General features: G+C 35.4%; 1 protein-coding gene and 1 long non-coding RNA gene across 2 annotated transcripts; both read right to left on the bottom strand.

Moving 5' to 3' along the window:
• Positions 1-3,850: 3,850 nt before the first annotated feature.
• Positions 3,851-4,318, bottom strand: LOC120149235. The gene has a single exon (XM_039162094.1). It carries the CDS (start codon positions 4,316-4,318, stop codon positions 3,851-3,853), a length of 468 nt encoding a protein of 155 aa, XP_039018025.1.
• A 7,522-nt stretch (positions 4,319-11,840) lies between these two features.
• On the bottom strand, positions 11,841-12,576 carry LOC120149232. The gene is made up of 3 exons (XR_005518460.1): positions 12,437-12,576; positions 12,210-12,353; positions 11,841-12,125 (listed from the first exon to the last, which is right to left on the bottom strand). It is a non-coding gene; the product is annotated as an uncharacterized LOC120149232 (long non-coding RNA).
• Positions 12,577-18,965: the final 6,389 nt, after the last annotated feature.

Genomic DNA, 18,965 nt, shown 5'->3' with positions numbered 1-18,965 from the left:
TAAATTCATGAAAACAAGTGAATCCTAATAACATTCTAATTGCTTCCATCCTAGCTACGGGAACGTATGTTTCATCATAGTCTATGCCCTCTTCTTGAGTGTATCCTTGAGCAACAAGTCTATCCTTGTTTCTCACTATATTACCACTTTCATCAAGCTTATTTCTAAACACCCATCTAGCACCTACAGTAGATTTATTATTAGGTCTTTCAACTAATGTTCATACTTTACTTCTCTCAAATTGATTTAACTCTTCTTGCATAGCCATAATCCAATGTTAATCATTTAATGCTTTTTTAATATTCTTAGGCTCTATGCATGAGATAAATGCAACATAATTACAAATATTTCTAAGAGAAGATCGAGTTGTTACCCCTTTAGATGGATCACCTATAATTTCACCATCCTTGACATAGTTGTACTCTCTTGGATAAGATACTTCCCTTTCTTCAATGGTTGAATTCTCGAGAGGATCATGAGTTTCCTCATCTTTTGTTTCTTCCTTTGATGATGATTCTCCAACTTCATGTCCAACGTCATTTGTATATATAATGCGTACATCATCATTCACACAAGAATCCTTCATCAGAAGGAGATTATCATCGAAAACAACATGTATAGACTCTTCTATAACTAAAGTTCTTTTATTAAATACTCGATAAGCTTTAGAATTTAAGGAATAACCCAGAAAAATTCCTTCATCACTTTTAGCATCAAATTTGGCAATGTCAATAACTTTACAACCATTAGTTTCAAACCATGACATTGAATCCTTTATCACAAAATTGACTAATGCTCAAAATATTATGCTTTAATCCATTCACATATAAGAAATTTCTAATTTGTATGGAAGAGGTATTACCTATTGTACCTATACCTTCGATGTGACCTTTTGAATTATCACCAAAAGTCACTTCTCCTCCATTTTTGGCGTTAAGCTCTATGAATCGGCTTTTGTCTCCGATCATGTGTCTTGAGCATCCATTATCAAGGTACCATGAGTTTGAATTTGTTTCCCGTGCCTTGTAGCAATGCTCCTTTTCCTACAAATATAGATTAATTTCTAATTTTTGGTACCCAAATTCTTTTGGGTCCATATTCATTAGTTTCCAAAATCCTAGCCCCCTTAGGTATCCATTTGTGTAGGATATCCTTATCTTTAGTAGTAATGAGTCCTTTAGGAACCCATATACTTCTAACGATTTTTCTATTAGAGGTTCTTCAGGGACCTCTATGATTGTAGATTTTAAAACTTTTTCTAACAAAGTTGGATTTTGAATTTTCTCCATTTTCAAAACGTTTTGTTCCAACTTTATCAAAAGAAGCTTTAAGATCATCAATTTTCTTTTGATGATCATCAAATCCAAATTTTTCTTTTCAAACTCTTCTAGTTTGATTTGCAAATCTTTGATTTTACTTTCAAGATCGTTGTTGGCTTTGGATATGAGTTTATTTTCATTTTTTAATTTTGAGATATTATTTTTATATTTTAAAAACAATTTCTCATAATCCGAAGCCAACCCATTGTATTCCTCTAATAACTCATCATAAGATAAACCATCTAAATCAAATGAATTAGAGGTTACCTTAGAATCTTCCCCGAATGCCATCAAGCACAAGTTTGCTACTTCTTGTTCCTCTTCATCGGAACCTTCTTCATCGCTCCATGTAGCCACGTGAGCCTTGTGATTAATATTTGATTGACCCTTCTTCTTCAATTATGGGAAATCATATTTGACATGCCCTGGTTTTTTGCATTCATAGAAAATTATTGAGTCCTTCTCTTTTGGTTCTTTTTTGAAGCCTTCATTTCGTTTGAATTTTCTTCCTCGGTTAGGCCTCATCATTTTTCTGAACCGTTTGGCAAACAATATCATTTCCTCATCATCAACATCTTAATCCAAATCACTCTTATCTCTTGTTGATTTAAGAGCAACTCCCATGTTCTTCTTTTTCACCGTCTCCTTCTTTGGCTCGTCTCTTCTCTCAAGGTCTTCCTCTTCTTAAAGCATCATTTCATGCGTGAGGAGAGAGCCAATAAGTTCATCGAGGGATTTTAAGTTCTTAGCCTCGATGATCGCCGTCTTCTTTGATTGCCATGCTTTTGGAAGAGAGTAAACTAATTTCCTCACAAGCTTGTCATTTGAAATGATTTCTCCATATGATTTAAGACTATTGACAATCATGGAGAATCTATCCGTCATAGCTTTGACATCTTCATCCGGTTTCATCCTGAAATTTTCATAGTTATGAGTTAGAAGACTAATTTTAGATTCTTTTACCTCGTTTGTGCCTTCATGAGTGACTTGTAGTTTATCCCATATCTCCTTGGCAGTTGTGCAAGATGAAACTCTCCCGTATTCATCTGGTCCAAGAGAACAAAAGATAATATGGATAGCTTTGGAGTTGAGCTAGAACATTCTTGTCTCTCTTTCACTCCACAACCTCGGGTGAGTGGAGGGTTTGATGTATCCATCTTCTATGATATTCCATGCTCCCATGTCACTTGCTTGAATGAAAAATACATCATCCTATTCTTCCAATAAGCATAATTAGCTCCATTGAAGAAAGGATGCTTTTTGGCGGACAATGAATCAAGACTGAAGATGGAGTTTGAAGCGTCGGCCATTGATGACTTGAATATCGATGTAACTCTTCCCGAATCAACTCGAGAGGCGATTAAACCTTCAAATGAGTGAGGCTTTGATGCCAATTGTTGATTTAATCGATCGATGGAATTGGCCAAGAGCGGGGTGAATTGGCAAATTAAAATTTTGGTGGAAGCTTTGTATAAAATTGAAAGTAATTGCGTAGCGATTTAGAGTGGTTCGACTTTATCAACCAAAGTCTACGTCCACTACCTTAGATATCCACACTAAGGATTTTCCATAAATTCACTAATTTGACTTTCTTTTGAGGACAAAGAGTAACCTTACAAATCCCTCAAGAATTATACCTCAAATTCTTGAGAACAATACAAATTTTGCAAACTTACAAAAAAAATTCTCACAAGGCAAGATGTTTTCACAATTCTAGAACAAAGAAAGAACACTCAAGAATAATACAATTGAACACAATAAGTGTTCTTGAAAACACAATGAATATTGAATGAAAAATAGGCTTGAAGTGCTGAATTTGATGCTTTCTCTTTGATTCTCTCTCAATTCTTGATAATTTGTTGTTTCTTGTTATTGATCAATGGCTTCTAAGCTTGTTTAAATACTCCTTCAATTGATTCTCAACGTTGGGGATGATTAGTGGAGTCAATGGAGCCGTTTTAGTGTGAAATCAATTAATAAAACAACTTGGAGCATAGGGGGAATCGATACCCCCTCATAGGGAATCAGTTCTCTAAGTGTAAAATTCAAATATTTCGACCGTTAATCAGGGGGAATCGGTACCCCTTGGGGGGAATCGGTTCCCTCCGAGCATTCTAGTTTTCTCAGAGCCAAACCATTCAGGGGGAATCGGTTCCCTCTGGACAATCTGGAATTTTTGGCTTTGCAATGGTTCGAAATACTTTGTAAAATTATTTTGAAATTATTTTAAGATTAAAACTTAATTTTACACTTGAGTAAGGATTAAAAATGACAATTGAAAGATTTGGAGTAATATTTTTATATTCGAATAATTATATCGAATATACTTAGAAAATCATTTGGAAAATCTTAAAATTCATTTAAATTAATTTTTTGTATCGAAATATCAAAATGTTTTCAACAAAAAAGTAAGGTGACTACCAAATCTCGTATACAGAAAGGTATACGGGAGATGGGTGTTACACATTGTGCCTCTATCTGGTCATGGGTAACTCGGTAACAAAGTTCATGGTCAATTTGTCCCATTTCTACTAAGGAATCTGAATGGGATGAAGTGATCCTGAAAGAACATGGTGTTCCACTTTAACTTGCTGACACACTAAGCGCCTAACGACAAACTCTGACACTTCCTTTTTCATGACCAGCCACCAATGCAACTGTCGAAGTTCATGGTACATTTTGTTACTGCCTTGATGAACTGAGAATGGACTATAATGTGCATCATGAAGGATCTTACTACACAATTGAGTGTCAGCAGGTATGAACAATTGACCCTTGAAGTACAAAACATCCCAATCATGTAACTCAAAACCTGGTACCTCGCCTTGGCGAACCTGCTTAATCCGAGCCTTAATTCGCCCATCTGAACTTTGTAGTCTCTTACTCGCGCCTACTAACTCTGGCTCAACTTGCAACTCGGCTAACAATTCACCTTCACTAGACAAGCTCAATTGTGCTAGAAGAGCTCGCAACTCTGCTAAAGGCATCTGCCATAACATTTGCTTAACCAGGATGGTAGTCTATCATACAATAGTAGTCCTTAAGTAACTCGACCCAACTACGTTGCCTCAGGTTCAACTATTTCCGCATGAGTAGATACTTAAGACTCTTGTGATCGTTGAATATGTGATAATTTTCACCAAACAGGTAATATCGCCAAATCTTCAATGCAAACACTAGTGTTGCTAGCTCAAGGTCATGGGTGGGGTAATTGCACTCGTGTGGTTTAAGCTGACGGGATGCGTAAGCTACAACATTTCCTTCACGCATCCAATACCATTTAACGAAATGTCAGTAAAAACCATGAAGTTCTTATATGAATGTGGTTGAGTCAACACTGAGGCCTGAGTTAAGATGGTCTTCACCTGCTCGAAGCTCTTTTATCATTTTTCACCAACATAAAGAGGACTCATTTCTAAAGCAATTTTGTCAACGAGGTAGCTATCATTGAGAAACCCTAGATGAATAGACGATAGTATCTGACTAAATCTAGGAAACTACGTGCCTCTGACACATTCTTAGATGATTCTCACTCAATTATAGCCTAAATCTTTTAAGGGTCAACTCGGATGTCGTCTGCTGACACGACATGACCTTATAAATAAAACCTCTGACAACCAAAACTCACACTTCCCAAACTTAGCACATAATTGTCAATCTCAGAGTGTCTAAATAATAATACGGAGGTGAAAGTCAAGTTCTTCCTTCGATCGAGAGTACAAAAGGATGTCATCTATGAACAACACTATGAACTAATCCTAGTAAGGGGTAGAACACTCAGTTCATTAAGTCCATGAATGTTGTTGGGTTGATGGTGAGTCCAAATTGCATTACCAATAACTCATAATGACCTTTTCATTTTGAAAGCTACCTTCGCCACATTACCATCCTTTACCTTCAATTGACAATAACCTGATTGCAAGTTGATCTTGGAAAATACACACGATCCCCTTAGTTGGTCAAAGAGATCGTCTATCCTAGGTTGTAGATAGCGGTTCTTGATGGTTAACTATTAAACTGCTTGTAGTCGATGCACAACCTCATCGAGCCATCCTTCTTTATAACAAATAATATCGACGCTCCCCACAAAAGATGCTTGGTAAGATTAAACCTTCTCTAATAACTCCTTAATCTAAGCCTTAACTCCTTTAATTCTATCAGTTCCATGGGGTAAGAGCAATGACACTGGAGTTGAACCCAACATTACATTGATGCCAAACTCTAATTCGCAGTTAGGTAGTAAACCCAACAATCTTCTGGGAACATATCACAGAAATCTTGCACTACCCAGATACCCTCAAGTATTGGAACTGAAATTTAAGTGTCGACTATATAAGCCAAGAATGTCTCACATCCCTAGTCGATTATCCGCTAAGCTTTTATAGTTGACAGGATCCTTGACTATCCTGATTTCTTGCTAGTCATCACCAACTTGACATCATCATCCACTCTGAGGTTAAGTTATTTGGTTTTACACTTCAAACTGGCGTCATGCTCAGTTAACCAATCCATACCCAAGATCATGTTAAACTCTCGAAATGGTAACTCTGTCAAATCTACTAAGAATATCTGACCCTAAATTTCTACTATACATCATCGATGAATCTTGTCTTCTAGGATACTAGACTTAGAGGACTTAAAACTTGAACTCCTACCTCTATGTCTTCGATTGAGATTTCTATCCCTTAAATTAGGTCAGAGCAGATGTAAGAGTGGGTGGAACTCTGATCTATTAATGCAACAACTAGAATATAATATACTGTGAAGGTACCTGATATCACATCCATTGCATCACTCTCCTCCTGGGCTCTCACCGTATACTACCTAGAGGCTACCCTTGGCTCTGCACCTGCCACTGATATGGTTGTCCCTTTACTTTGTTGTCTAGATGCAGTACTACCACCTTTCACTGTCCCCCAACCTCTCTGCACTGGTTCTGTTGATCTTTGAGTCGACACTGAAGTTACTCCCTAAACCCCTAAACAATCTTTAATAAAATGGTATAGAAATCGCAACTAAAGCAACCCTTAGATCCATGCTAGCATGTCCCCAGGGGCTCCTCTCGGACTGAACGTAGATCGGATGAGTGTAGATTGGATGAGTGAAGACTCTCACTTAATCACTGGTGTTCATTCTTGAGAGACGTTAGGGGTATCCTCCTAGACTCATACCTACCTCCACGGTCTGAACTCTGACCATCTCTCCTCGACTATATTATTAAGGGTCTCTATGGACCCTAACTATCCCTGACCATCTTGGCATATGTCTACAATGACCTTGTCAGCACAACGACTCTCCTAGTCTGTCACACAGTCTCACGGACTATTTGGCCCTCCTACTCAAGAATCTCTTAATAACCTTTGTTTGGAAAGATAACTCAAAAAAGACCTAGGAGGGTCAACAACAAGGTATGACAGAATGTTAAGGTGTATGCCCTCTCTGAATCTAGAATTGCGGTGTTCGTCTATCAAAACTAACTCGGCGCATACTTACTCAGCCTTAAAATCTCTCATTCATACTTCATCACATAGCAATCCCCTTGAGCTAAATATAAGAATTGCTCCCTCAAATCATCAATGTGATCCTCTCTAATGTATTTCTATTTGAACTCATATAAGAACTACTCCCAAGATGGTTGCTTTGGCTCTAATGTCAACTTTATCATCTCACACCAATCAATGGTGTAACCCTTGAGCACGGTGGTGATGCAGTCAAGTTTACCCTCGGGGGTAAGGTGTAATTGTTGAAGAGTGTAGAGGGTATCTCTAAGCCAATGATCTGTCGCTACGAGATCAATATCCTCTAAACCAAAGAACTCAATAGTCTTATATCTATAGAGCCTTTCTATTGGGGACTCTTGAGGCACTACTATAGGATGGGGTGGAGATGCTGATAAGGGAGATGGTACAGCTGAGGCACTATGTATGACCCTAATGATCTATTTAAGGGTTGAGGTCCCTAAAGAAGGTCACCTCCTTAACCCTACATATACTAGTACATCCTATTGATTCGTGTCTGCGAAAAACTCGTCATTGGTGTCGTTCGTTAGTGAGGTATGACTCACATCTCTGTAATCCTAACTAAACGTTAGATCATTTTCCATAGGTTTTCTCTTAAATTAGAAAGAAATAGAAGCTATTATCGCCATTCCAATCTTTATAATACTCTTGACCCTCTAGAGGCATGTACAAGTATAGACGCTGACTGAATCTAACCTGTGCGTCCTAGTAATCCTAACTAAATTAGATCATTTTCCATGGGTTTTCTCTTAAATTAGAAAGAAATAGAAGCTATTATCGCCATTCCAATCTTTATAATACTCTTGACCCTCTAGAGGCATGTACAAGTATAGACGCTAACTGAATCTAACCCGTGCGTCCTAGGAAAGACTAAACCTAAGCTCTAATACCATTGAATATAACACCCAAATTTAGTCCGATCTGAAGATGGACATATTACGATGTCACACGGGACCACCAAAGTGGCTAACCCAAATTTTTTCTTTTAAAATAACTTTAAACATTTCAAAATAATCATTCAAGTGATATAAAATAAAAACATAATAAACCTGAGTTTCACAAAACTGGGGAGCTCTTAAATCATCTAAAATAATACAATGAGTTTAAATCAAAATAGATTTACAACTGATTATAAAAAATATCTAAAATAGTATATGCCCTCTACTACAAATCAAGACATACTCTAAGGATCTTTGTTAGCTGGAATATATAGTGACGATAACGTTCCACGGACGGTCTCCTAAGAACCTGCGCACAGAAACACATTCCAAACGCTAAGCATACAAGCTTAGTTCCACGCTAATAATTGTATTATACTACATGCATTCACTAAATATGCATACTAGTGGCATAGGTATAAAGACTTAAGGAAATGTTGATATGATATAGTGAGATAGACATCATGGTGTGGCTGAGGGTTCTGTATCTCGGGCTCGCACATCCCTCTAGCCTTCCTACATACCCTTGGGTATCTGGGGTGAGATTCGAAACTGCATAAAAATGTACACCCGGCTAACTTACTCCGTCGAGTCTTAGGGCATCTACGTCCAGCTGGCAGCTGAAGTGTCTTGGCACTGACTGTGATATCCAAACTATACAATCGTTATCTGCTAAGTAACTCGAGTGTTCTAATTGTGTCCTGAGCATCAAGAAAGGTTATTTTTATGTCATCCTAGTTGTTATTGTTTCTAACTATTACAAGTTTATTATTGTTTCTAACTATTACAAGTTTATTATTGTTTCCACTTGTAGTTTTATTTGATGGCATTCTAGTATTATTGGGTCCCTTAATTTATCCTTTAAAATTATTGGGTTTCTTACCCAAAACTATTCATGGGTACCAATATTAATCCCCTTATATAAAAAAAAAACAATATCGCTACTAAGCTCTGTGTATCGATACTAACACTTGGGTATCGATACTACTGACTTATTGAAGGATGATAGAAAAGGGCTAGTATCGATACTTTAGTTTGAGTATCGATACTCCTAGACTATGGTATCGATACTTTCTTGAGCATCGATACTGAATTTGTCTTTGATGTTTTGAAAAATACCTAAGTATCAATATCCCTATTGGGGATGTGATACTTTACCCTTGGTATCAATACTCATGAGTATCGATACCAAACATGGCTACTAGAATATACTAAGTGAACTTGGTATAAATACCACCCTGTGAGTATCGATACCTTACCTACAATGTCGATCCTCATTGTATGAGTATAGGTACTTCTATCCCAAAATCCCCTTGTTTTTGTTAGCTGAAGGACAATGTCAGTATTGTTATTCTAGTATCGATACTCTAGCTCAGAATACTCTATTTTTGGAGCACGAAAAACACCTCTCCAACACTCTAATGGGTCCTACTAAGGTCTCCAAACGTTATTAAAATATTATGTCTAGTAATAGGGTCCATAAACATTTTGAGAAACACTAAACATTGAAATCTACTGTGATCATGCTTCATAACTCATGCAAGCTAACAAACACACCTAGTTATCTACAAGTTGTAGAGTTGAGTTAGAAGTGAGTTACCTTGAATTCCTAAGCTGCTAGAAACACCCAAAGTTTAACCATGCACTAGCTTCTCATTTCCCTTGACCTTGGAGCTTTCTCTAACTCCTCTCACTAGGAAAAAATCAAAATACTTGAGTTACTAGCTTGATTTAAAGGTTAAGAAGGGTTTAAGAACACTTCCTAAAGCTTAAACTCTCTGAAACATATTGAACCACGTAAGTTTGATAAACCCCTACAAAACCCATATTTGGCTACCATGGTGAAATGAAGAGGTTGAGGGCTTGATTTGAAATTCTAAAGATATGGATTATAGTTCTTACCTTTAAAATGCCAAACTATGGTTACAAGCCCACCAACTTATCAGTTATCACCTTTGTCTAGGTTACAAAGGAAGAAGATGCAGGCTTTGGGAGAAAAAGAAGACAAATGAAGATAAGGAAAAGAAGAGTGTCTAGATGTGAGATCATCCAATTTTAATGGAAATCAACCTTTCAAACTAAAAATGGTATAATTTCTCTTTTGGCCCCTTTAACTTTGGTCATAACATAAAAATACCATTTTTATCATCCATTGGACTCAAGTGGAGCCTAAACCAAAGCTTTATTGGACCAAGTTTCCTTACAAGGTTGATAGGTTTATCTAAATTACCATTGGATTAACTTGAAACTACTAACTCGGGATTCTTAGCATTACAGAGCAGTCCGTGGCCAAGTGCTCATGAACCTTTCCAGACAATTGGTTGGTTGATAAGTCCAATGACAGCAGTGAACTCATATCTTCAAAACAAGAGGGAATGTTCCCGTTAAAAAAAACTTAACATATCCAAAGTCGTCAATGAAGGTAGATTAGCTCCGATTCTTTATCGGAATATTGCCAATGAAGAAATTGTTAGAAACATCTAAATCTGACAAGACTAAATGTCGAGAGAATCGCAATTGAAAATGTCCATATAGAGAGAAATTGACAAGATGCAGACTCTAATTTCGTGTTGTTTTCCAACAACCAAACTGGGAATTGGTTCAGCTCGAAATATATGTGTGAGAGAGTAACATACATCAAGTCATATTGATGATAGCGGAAAATGTTACAACGCGTCCCCAACAAGATGAACTGATGTAATTCAACTCAAATGTCGGGGCCAGAGAATGCATCTCATCAGCTGCATATACGATGTTGTTATCTGTGCGGAAGTACTTGAGCTCTGAAAGGTTGAACAAGGGTCCTGGTGAGCTTCGGATTCGGAACTTATTGTTCGATAGGTCCAACATTGCAGGGATGCTAGACCATGAAGGTCATATATATGTCTAGACAATTCATTATAAGAGAGATCTAATGTTTCAAGAAACACGAGGTTGGAGAAGCACATCGGTAAGATACGGTTGAGATCATTGCCGGAGACGATCAACTCTTGAGATTTGTGGATTCACAAAAATCTATGAGAGTAATAGTACTATAAATAAACAACCATCATGCACCAGAGAAGTACACAACTATAAGATAAAAAAACTACTCTTTTACCATGTACAGAGAAACTGTGATTAACGTCAGGATTATTCGAATAGAATTTTCTAAGAGACGTGAGTGATACAATAAGTTGAATGAAATTGGACGGTAGAGATGATGATTCCAGAACTTTTCAAATTTCCCCGTTATGTAATGTTCAAAAAAAAGTTATATCATGTAAATGGTATGATAAAAAACAATTTTATAAAGTCATAAAAAAGAATCAGTAACCAAACGATGTAATTACCAGGCATGAAGAGGTTGCCATTGACATAACAAGAAGACAAATGCAATTTCTTTAAAGAAGATAGCTTTCCAAAAAAAGTTGGGAGGAGAGATGAATTGTGTATAGTCAATTCTTCCAAATTTGTCGAAATCTCCCAATCTAGTCAATGAAAAGAAGTACCGAGCTATTATGTCACAAATGTATGTAGGAAATTAATTTAATTTAATTTGTGGGAAAAATCATAACTTACTATTGTGAGAATGAAAGCCATTGTTGTTACATTAAAGCTAAATCCTCTCAAGGAAAGAATCACAATTGTTATATTAACAACATTATTATATACTAGACGGTAAAAGAAAGTTTTGTTTGCCTTTAATATGTACCGTCCCTCTTAATCGGTTAAAGTCTATAAATACAAAAGCTTCAAATTTGGAAGTGTACTCAGGGATGAAAATATGTTGTCTAGCAAATTACTATTTAAACCAAGCACTTCAAGTTTAGTTAGTCAACTTCAATTGTTCTTTTCCTGTAGAAAAATAACGTAAATTCATGTGTAAAAAAATTGTATTTAGTATATTTTTAACTAATAGCAATTAATAAAGCATAATCAATTTCTTACCATGGAATAAAGGTTCCAGGCTCCCAATTCCATCATTGTCTAGAAGCAACTTCTTTAAGTTGATCAAACTATCTGCTCAAATTCAACAGAATTGAGAAGGGAGAATTGATCCTATGAAACCAAAAGCTGGCATAGTACAAGTTATTTTTTACCTTTCATATGAATCGACCCCTTCAATTTGTTGTCGTTTAAATGCAAAGAATTCAATTTTGAGAAACGCAGCAAGGGATGCAAATATGTTGTGTTAAAGAGATCACCACTTAAACCAAGCACCTCAAGTTTGTTCAACTTCGACAGTCCTTTTGTGCACAATGAGCTATTAATAAAGTCAGACGAGTTACCATGAAATCGAGACCCGAGACTCTCGATTTCATTCTCCCCTACATGCAACTCCTCCAAGTTTCTCAAATTACTAACTTCTGTTCATATCCAATAAAAAATATATATGTAAATGAATTTGATCATCATATTAAGCATGAGATTCAAAAAGGGAAACCACGCACCTAACATATCAATGGTTCCTTTAAGTCTCGACCATAACCCTGTAAACGCAATGATTTAAAGAGGTAAAACCATCTAGTTGTGATAGGATGTTGTTTCCTAATTCAGAGTCTTCAAATTCTTCAGTTTTGATAACATCTTTATACCTGTCACCAATAGTATGAAGAAAAACTTGTTTAAACCATGACTTTGGTGGGAAGTTTCATATAAAATTAGATATTTAATTTACCACCAATAGAATTTGTTACCGTGACCTAATTTTCTGCTAGATTTAAACACTTGAGTGCTGAAAGTTCACTCAAGGACGCTAGAATGCTCTCATTGAAATAGTTGTTTCTCAAGTCGAGGATTCAAAACCTACAAGAAATAATTGAAGACATACAAGAAATTTATGCCATTTGGACTCTACTACGTATCAATGCACTTGTTTGCAATCTTGGGCTTTATATATTAGTATTGCAACAATAGGAAGCAGTACCCCTCCTACTTCCAGGAAATTCATTCATAACTCCACTCATGGCTTCGTTACTATACGTTTTTTCCACTTTCTTTATTCATTTTTTTTTCCTGGGAAGTGGGAAACATCTTATTTTTCTCCTACTTCATTTGAATGGAACTAAAATGTCAATGAAACGATCAGGGCCATCTCGGTAATTATCGGGGACCAGAGCAAAAATTAAAAAAAGCCCCAAGTAATGGAAGAATAAGTAATTAATTTTAAAATTAAATTATCAAAAAAACAATGCGCGGAACAATAAAATAAAGAGTAAGAGCAAAAGCTGCAATCAAACAAATAAACATAAACTAGAAAAAATAATTCAATTTATGCCCAAAACAATAAAATTAGTTAAATACAACATCTGAAGAATTCTAATTTGATTAATTAAGAGAAAAAGCAGGAGCAATAAAACCTGATTTTGTGATTGAAATTATAAATTGATTATAATGTTGGAGATGCCAAAAGTTTCAATCTTTTCTACTCTAAGCCTCTAATTGTACCTTCAATATTTTCGGTGATTGTGTCGAAATTACAGCCGCAACTTGAGAGAAGAGAAAGGGAGACGGAGAAGATAAAATTGGTTGGTATCCTTGTGGGTTTAATTAGTAAGATTAATAGAAAAAAAAAAGTTAACGTTAATGAAGATTTGAAGAAGTTTAAAAGTTTATTTGGGGAGAATAAATTGAGAGTTAAATGAAGTGAGAGAAAAATATTGAAGATGGGATTGAGTCAAGTTTAAATTGGTTGGCCTTTATGTTTTTTTTAAGGTGGGACGACATGGCTTCGGTTGCTCTTGTTAGGAGCCGGGCCTGCAAATGATTCTTCTTCCTTTCACTTTTCGGGATACAATTGTCGTTTATTCACCTTGACTTGTTAGTTTATGTCAGCTCAACCATGAAACCAATTATCCTTAGTTTATGTGGATAGGATTAGTCCATTTTTATTGTTTTTCAAATTAATTTTTGGAATTAAAAATATTTCTAGAATAAAAAAATAAGGGTAAAGAACACAAATAATCCCCGACCACAAGGTATTGTTTTATTAAGTCCATCGACTATTAAAATTTATAACATAATCACCCGACTATTCATTATATTCTAGATTCATCATTTTTCGTTAAAAATGGACAATATTCTGAGTTGAACGTTAACTTGTTGATTGTATATGATAAAATTTGATCACAAAATCTCAAACGACTATCATATCTCAGTCATCATGTTAATATCTAACTTAAGCAATCACCAAATTTTTAACGGAAGAGGATGAGTTTGCAACAAAATGAATAATTGGGTGATTATTTTATAACTTTTGAATAGTTGAGGGACTCAACAAAGCAACACTCCAAAATCAAAAGACTATTTTATAACTTTTAATAATCGAAAAATTAATAAAGTAGTACCCAATAATATGGGGGTTCATTTGCGATCTTTACCAAAAAAAAAAGTAACATAGTTTTTCATTACAAAAGTGTTTAAAATTTAAGTTGGAAAGTACTTATTAGTGGCTGAAATTTATAGTTTTTTACTTTTTATAAAAATAATAATAATTCTGAACAGAATTATTTATTTATTTTGATTTGTATCAGATATTTTTTTAATAATACTGTTAAATATTTAATTAATTAAGATGCATATGGAGATTTACGATAGTCACAAATGTTTCATAACTGTTTATACAAGATTTTCAAATAAAAAAATCAGCGATAGAATTTGGAATTTGTGGATTTCAAAGACTAAAGTGACAATTATAGTTACCCACAAAAGAAATATTTTATTATCTTAAAATAAAATATATGTTTATGATCTATTACGGATCTTTTACTGGGATTCAATTAAATTAATTTTTTAATTATTAATATGTATTAATTAATTAACATTAGATATTGTCGCAACCGTCTTTCGATTGGACCCGGAATTGGGCTTCGAGTTGGATTTAATGAGTTAGGAGCCGTCACTGATCATTTACTTTAAACAAAATGGGTTGATCGGATACCTTATTTCTTATCAGATCTGCGTCTTACCAGTAATATGTCGGATTCGGGAGTCGATTACAGTCAAGGAATGGTTAGCACCCTTAACTGCCCTTTCGGTACTACGTAATTTCCAGTTGTCTTTAATTAAGAAAGTTGTAGATTTAAACTAAACGGTAAAATATCGATCCACAATTACTTACCTCTGATAAATTTGAATGAAGAACCTTAAGAAGAAAACGTTAGATTTGGAGTGATGAAAATAAATAAAATAAAATAATCTACAAAACCAATGATACAAATAAGAAGGGACAATAAAAATAAACTAATGATAAATAAGATAAATAAAGGAAAAGAAATAAAGGGGAAAAACAAAAAAAAAACATATACTCAATAAATAAATAAATATATATATATATATATATATATATACATGAATAGTAATAAAGAAAAAAGCAAACATAATAACAAAGAAATGAAAATTATATAGAAACAAAGAAATAAAAATAAAACATATATCAAATAAATAAAAAACAAAAGAAAAAAAAAGTAAACATAATAAAATAAATAAATAAAGTAAATGAAACAAATAGAAATAATATACATATAATAATAATAATAAATAATATATATATATATATGTATATACGTTAAAAATAATAATAGAAATAATATAAATAATAATAGCTATAAATATATATAATAAAATAAGAACGACGTATATAAAATAAATATATATATATAAGGGAATAAAAAATGTAATAATAATGAAAATATAATATATAATAATAGTAGGGATTAAATTAGAACAGAAGCAAAATTAAGGGATAAATTTGCAAAGAAAATTGAGGATTATATTCGATTTAGGACGAAAATGCGCTTTTAAAACTCACGGGGACCAGAATGGGATTTAACCTAATTTTTCGTGAAAACACGCGGATCCATTGTGCAACGAGTCCGGTCAGTTGGCTTCACGGGTCGCACATTTAAGCCAATGATTTGGCTTAATTTCTCATTTCTTTTCATTTGAAACTGAGTGCCCCCCATGTAGCTTTATTCTCTCATTTGTTCATCCAAGGATGAACACGCCACCGCCTGAGTTCTTAATGAACCCAGAAATCGTCCGTCACCGCCTCGCCTTTTTTAATTTTTCAAAATCTTTTTCTCTCTTTTCTTAGAAAATCAAATGGTTTTTTTTTTTAAAAAAAAAGGGGCCACCTGGGGTGTAGATCGAAAAAATATTTTGAAAAAAAACACAACCCCTTTTATCCTTGACCAAAAGCTCTGTTGGGGTTCGATTCTTTTGGGTTTCAATCAGAACAAAATCATACGCATGCAATGAAGGCCCATCGAAACGAAAGGTAAAAACAAAAATATACCTCTTATTATTATTCTTCGAAATGCTTTACAAGTGCTCTCAATGCTTCGGTTTCTCTAGTATGCGTGTTTGTGTGTGATGCTTGTCTTTAGTAATCGTGTAGATTCTCTCCAATTTCTGGGTATTTTGTGTACATCAATCCTCCGTTACAAGGAGTTCGATTACACTTATTTATAGCCTAGCATTTGCTTGTATTTAGAGTCCTATTTACACTAGAGTTCTAATGCTTTTGGTCTCTCTTGTGGTTTGTTATTGTGGTGGACGAGCCTTTCTTGCGTCGGAGGATTCGGGTTGTTGAAGTGTTACCGTGAAAAACGGCCATGTTTGCGTGAAGAACGACGACTGGCGTGAGGTGTAAGGGCTCCTTGACTGGGCATTGCGCTGGGGTGAGACGAGGGAAGAGAAAGCTAGGGTTCTACACAAACCGTAATCCATATGGGATGTACGTGATGTTGGGCAGCTGGGTCACATGGGATTTAGGTCATTGTCGGGCTTTGTTTTTAGCATTTGGGCCCTGACACAAATGTAAACAAAATAAATGTGTAAGTGTGTGCACCACATGTAATAAAGCTTATTATATAATATAAGTTATAATGTAAATATATTATATAATATCAAAAGAAAAATATCGGTGTCTTCATCTGCCCCTATTTGCTCATTATCGTGTAATGAAAATGGAGCAAAGATTTCAAGACACAAATTTTGTCTATATCGAACATCCCTGCCGTAGAGTTGAAATCCGATATTGAAATTGGTTTGTTAATTTAAATCATGAAATGACTCCCTCGTTATGAGGTTGAGTCGAAACTGAAAGAAACTTCTGAGCACAAAGTCCTTCGTCGTGAAGTCGAAATCGAACTCAAAGTATTAGAAATGAGCTCCTGGATCATCTTCCGGCTCAAGGTACTTCGTCGTGAAGCTGAAACTTGACCTGAAGACCTTGGTGTTGTTGTGTTACAAATGACTCATTCGTCGTGAAGTTGGGTCAATCTGTTTGTGAAGTTGAAATCGTATAGGGCCCTTTCGTTGTGAAGTTGAGTCTTGGAATTGGATATCCTTCGTCGTGAGGTTAAAATCCAATGGTGGTTGCGTTGTTTCGAGGCCAATATCCTTCGTGGTGAACTTGAAATCGACTCTGAAACTGGAAAGTTTGTTGACAGACACTCCTTCTTTGAGTTGGATATCCTTCGTCGTGAAGTTGAAATCCAATCTAGAGATTGATGATACTTGTGTGCACGATTCCCTTCGTTGTGAAGTTGAAACCGCGGGTGGTCCCTTCGTCGTGAAGTTGAGCCTGGTAATTGGATATCCTTCGTCGTGAAGTTGAAATCCAAGTAAGTTGTATTGCTCCGAGTCCAATATCCTCCACCGTGAAGTTGAAATTGGCTCAGGAACTGGGAAATTGTTTATTGACAGCCAGCCGCCCCTTCACTGTGAAGTTGAGCTTGTGTTGTCTCGAGTCCAATATCATTCGCTGTGAAGTTGAAATTGACTCTGAATGAAGCTGAAAATTTGTTTGTTGACAATCAGTCGCCCCTTTGTTGTGAAGTTAAGCTTATGTTGTCTTGAGTCTAATATCCTTCGTTGTGAAGTTGAAATTGGCTCTGAATGAAACTAAAAAGTTATTTGTTGATAGTCAGTCTCCCCTTCTTTGTGAAGTTGAGCTTGTGTTGTCTTGAGTCCAATATCATTCGCTGTGAAGTTGAAATGGGATCTGAAACTGGGAAGCCCTTCGTCGTGAAGTTGAGCCTCAAATGGCACGATATCCTCCGTCGTGGAGTTGAAATCGCGGATGGCCCCTTCATCGTGAAGTTGAGCCTTGACTTGAATATCCTTCGTCGTGAAGTTGAAATCCAAGTATTGTATGTTGCGGGTGGACACGATTCCCTTTGTCATGAAGTTGAAACCGTGGATAACCCATTCGTTGTAAAGTTTGGCTTCGAGTCAGATATACTTCATCATAAAGTTGAAATCTATTCTTGAGCAAATTATGTCGTTTTGAGTCTAATATCCTTCGCTGTGAAGTTGAAATTTTCTCTAGATAAAACCTACAAAGATATGCATATATGTGACGTTATGGATGCAATGCTCTTGGGTATGCGTAAAATGCATATGCAACATATGTTATTTTGGGCTCTAGAGAGAAATATTGATCTCAGGTCGCCTGTCTGGAAACTTGATTCTGGGATCATGAAGTTCTAATTCCCAATCTTAAATTCTTCAAATGTTCAAATCTGATGTGCAAATTCTATTTTTTCTTGATTTGGGAAATGCTTCTCGAATATCTCAAGTATGTGCATGAGCCTTGATCGGCTTCCGGGTACCTGTACTTTTCAATGAATCTTTTTACAGTAATATGCGATTATCTTTTACATAAGTAAATAAATCATTAAGTTTAAGTTCAATCCAAGATGCTCAAAATGAACTAATTTGGAGAAAAAAATTTATCTTTATTTATGAGGGAAAAAGAACAAACAATACATAACAAACATTCTGGAAAATGAATACATGATGAAGTATGAAATGAATGTCTTAGATCTAGATAATGTGGGCACTTCTGAGCTAAAAAGACGTTAGGTGACTTTGAACACAGCCTTTGCCAAGGGATCTTTTGAAAATGAAACAATGTTCTGGAGAGTGCAACCGTTCTCCGACTCGTTGAGTCTGTAAAAGATTTAGATGTCGGGATGTTTCCACTGTTTGGATTTCTTGAATTATCCAAATTACCCTTTCGGGTTTTCAACTTGGACCCATCCTTGGTCGCAAAACGCCCTTTGTGGGTTTTTATCTTGAACCCACCTTTTTTCTTTTTCTTTTTCTTTTTCTTTTTTTTTTCTCTTTTTTCTTTTTTTAATTTAGGGCGCCCTTTCGGGTTTTCACCTTAAACGTTTTTTTCTCTTTTTTGTTCTTTT

The sequence above is a fragment of the Hibiscus syriacus genome, unplaced genomic scaffold, assembly GCF_006381635.1.
Source record: "Hibiscus syriacus cultivar Baekdansim isolate YM2019G1 unplaced genomic scaffold, ASM638163v2 tig00110998_pilon, whole genome shotgun sequence".
NCBI classification, from domain to species: Eukaryota; Viridiplantae; Streptophyta; class Magnoliopsida; order Malvales; family Malvaceae; genus Hibiscus; species Hibiscus syriacus.
Note: the sequence above shows the minus strand (reverse complement) of the source record. Positions and strands in the feature narration are given on the sequence as shown.

Coding starts and splice junctions, on each gene's coding strand:
- LOC120149235 (XM_039162094.1), bottom strand. CDS start 4,318: ATGTTATGGCAGATGCCTTTAGCAGAGTTGCGAGCTCTTCTAGCACAA.